At 30.6% G+C, this 792-nt stretch overlaps 1 protein-coding gene across 1 annotated transcript in view; it reads right to left on the bottom strand.

Moving 5' to 3' along the window:
- Positions 1-447: 447 nt before the first annotated feature.
- The window catches only part of EMH_0039330 (uncharacterized protein), a gene marked incomplete at both ends in the record, with an annotated part of 1,656 nt that continues 1,311 nt past the window's right edge, over positions 448-792 (bottom strand). Inside the window, one exon of the mRNA XM_013495380.1 lies at positions 448-792. Coding sequence (XP_013350834.1) covers positions 448-792 — 345 coding nt within the window.

The raw sequence follows: 792 nt of genomic DNA, 5'->3' as shown, positions 1-792 counted from the left end.
TTCTTTTCTCCTTTTTTTTTTCTTTTTTTTTTTTCTTTTTTTTTATTCCTTTCTTCTCCTTTTTCCTATCTTCTTTTATTTCTTTTTCTCTTCTTTTTATTTTCTTTTTATTTTATTTTTATTTTCTTCTTTTCTTTTTTTCCTTCTCCTGGCTGTTGTTCTTATTGCTATTGTTTATTGTTGTTGTTTGTTGTTGTTGTTTTTCTCTTTTTTCTTTTTCTTTTCTTTTTCTTTTTTTTTTATTTTTCCACTTTCTTTTTCATTTTATTTTTATCTCATCGCCTTTTGTTTTTTTTTATTTTTATTTTTTCTTTTTCCTTTTTATTTATCTTTATAGTAAATTTCATCCTCTGCATCAATATATTTCTTTTTATTTATTTTATATTTATTTTATATTTATTTTTTATTTATTTTTTATTTATTTTTTATTTATTTTTTATTTATTTTTTATTTAAACTGTAATGCAGCAACATCAACAAAAGGGGCCTCATAACAAACATTAATTTGTTTTGTTTTTCTCTCCCAACCAGAAGAGACAAAACGAGTGAATGCTGTTCCCCCTCTGCTGCAGCAAGCAGCAGCAGCAGCAGCAGCAGCAGCAGCATCATCATCATCATCATCATCAGCAGCAGCAGCAGCATTTGCTGCTGCAGTTACACCTGAATCATTTGTTATATTTTCTCTCCACGGATAGCAGCTAAAAGCATTCTGCTGCTGCAGCAGCACCATCTCGTGCTGCTGCTGCTGTTGCTGCAGCAGCAGCACCATCTCCTGCTGCTGCTGCTGCTGCTG

The sequence above is a fragment of the Eimeria mitis genome, genomic scaffold (genome assembly GCF_000499745.2).
Source record: "Eimeria mitis Houghton genomic scaffold, Emh_scaff1549, whole genome shotgun sequence".
Lineage (NCBI taxonomy): Eukaryota > Apicomplexa > Conoidasida > Eucoccidiorida > Eimeriidae > Eimeria > Eimeria mitis.
Note: the sequence above shows the minus strand (reverse complement) of the source record. Positions and strands in the feature narration are given on the sequence as shown.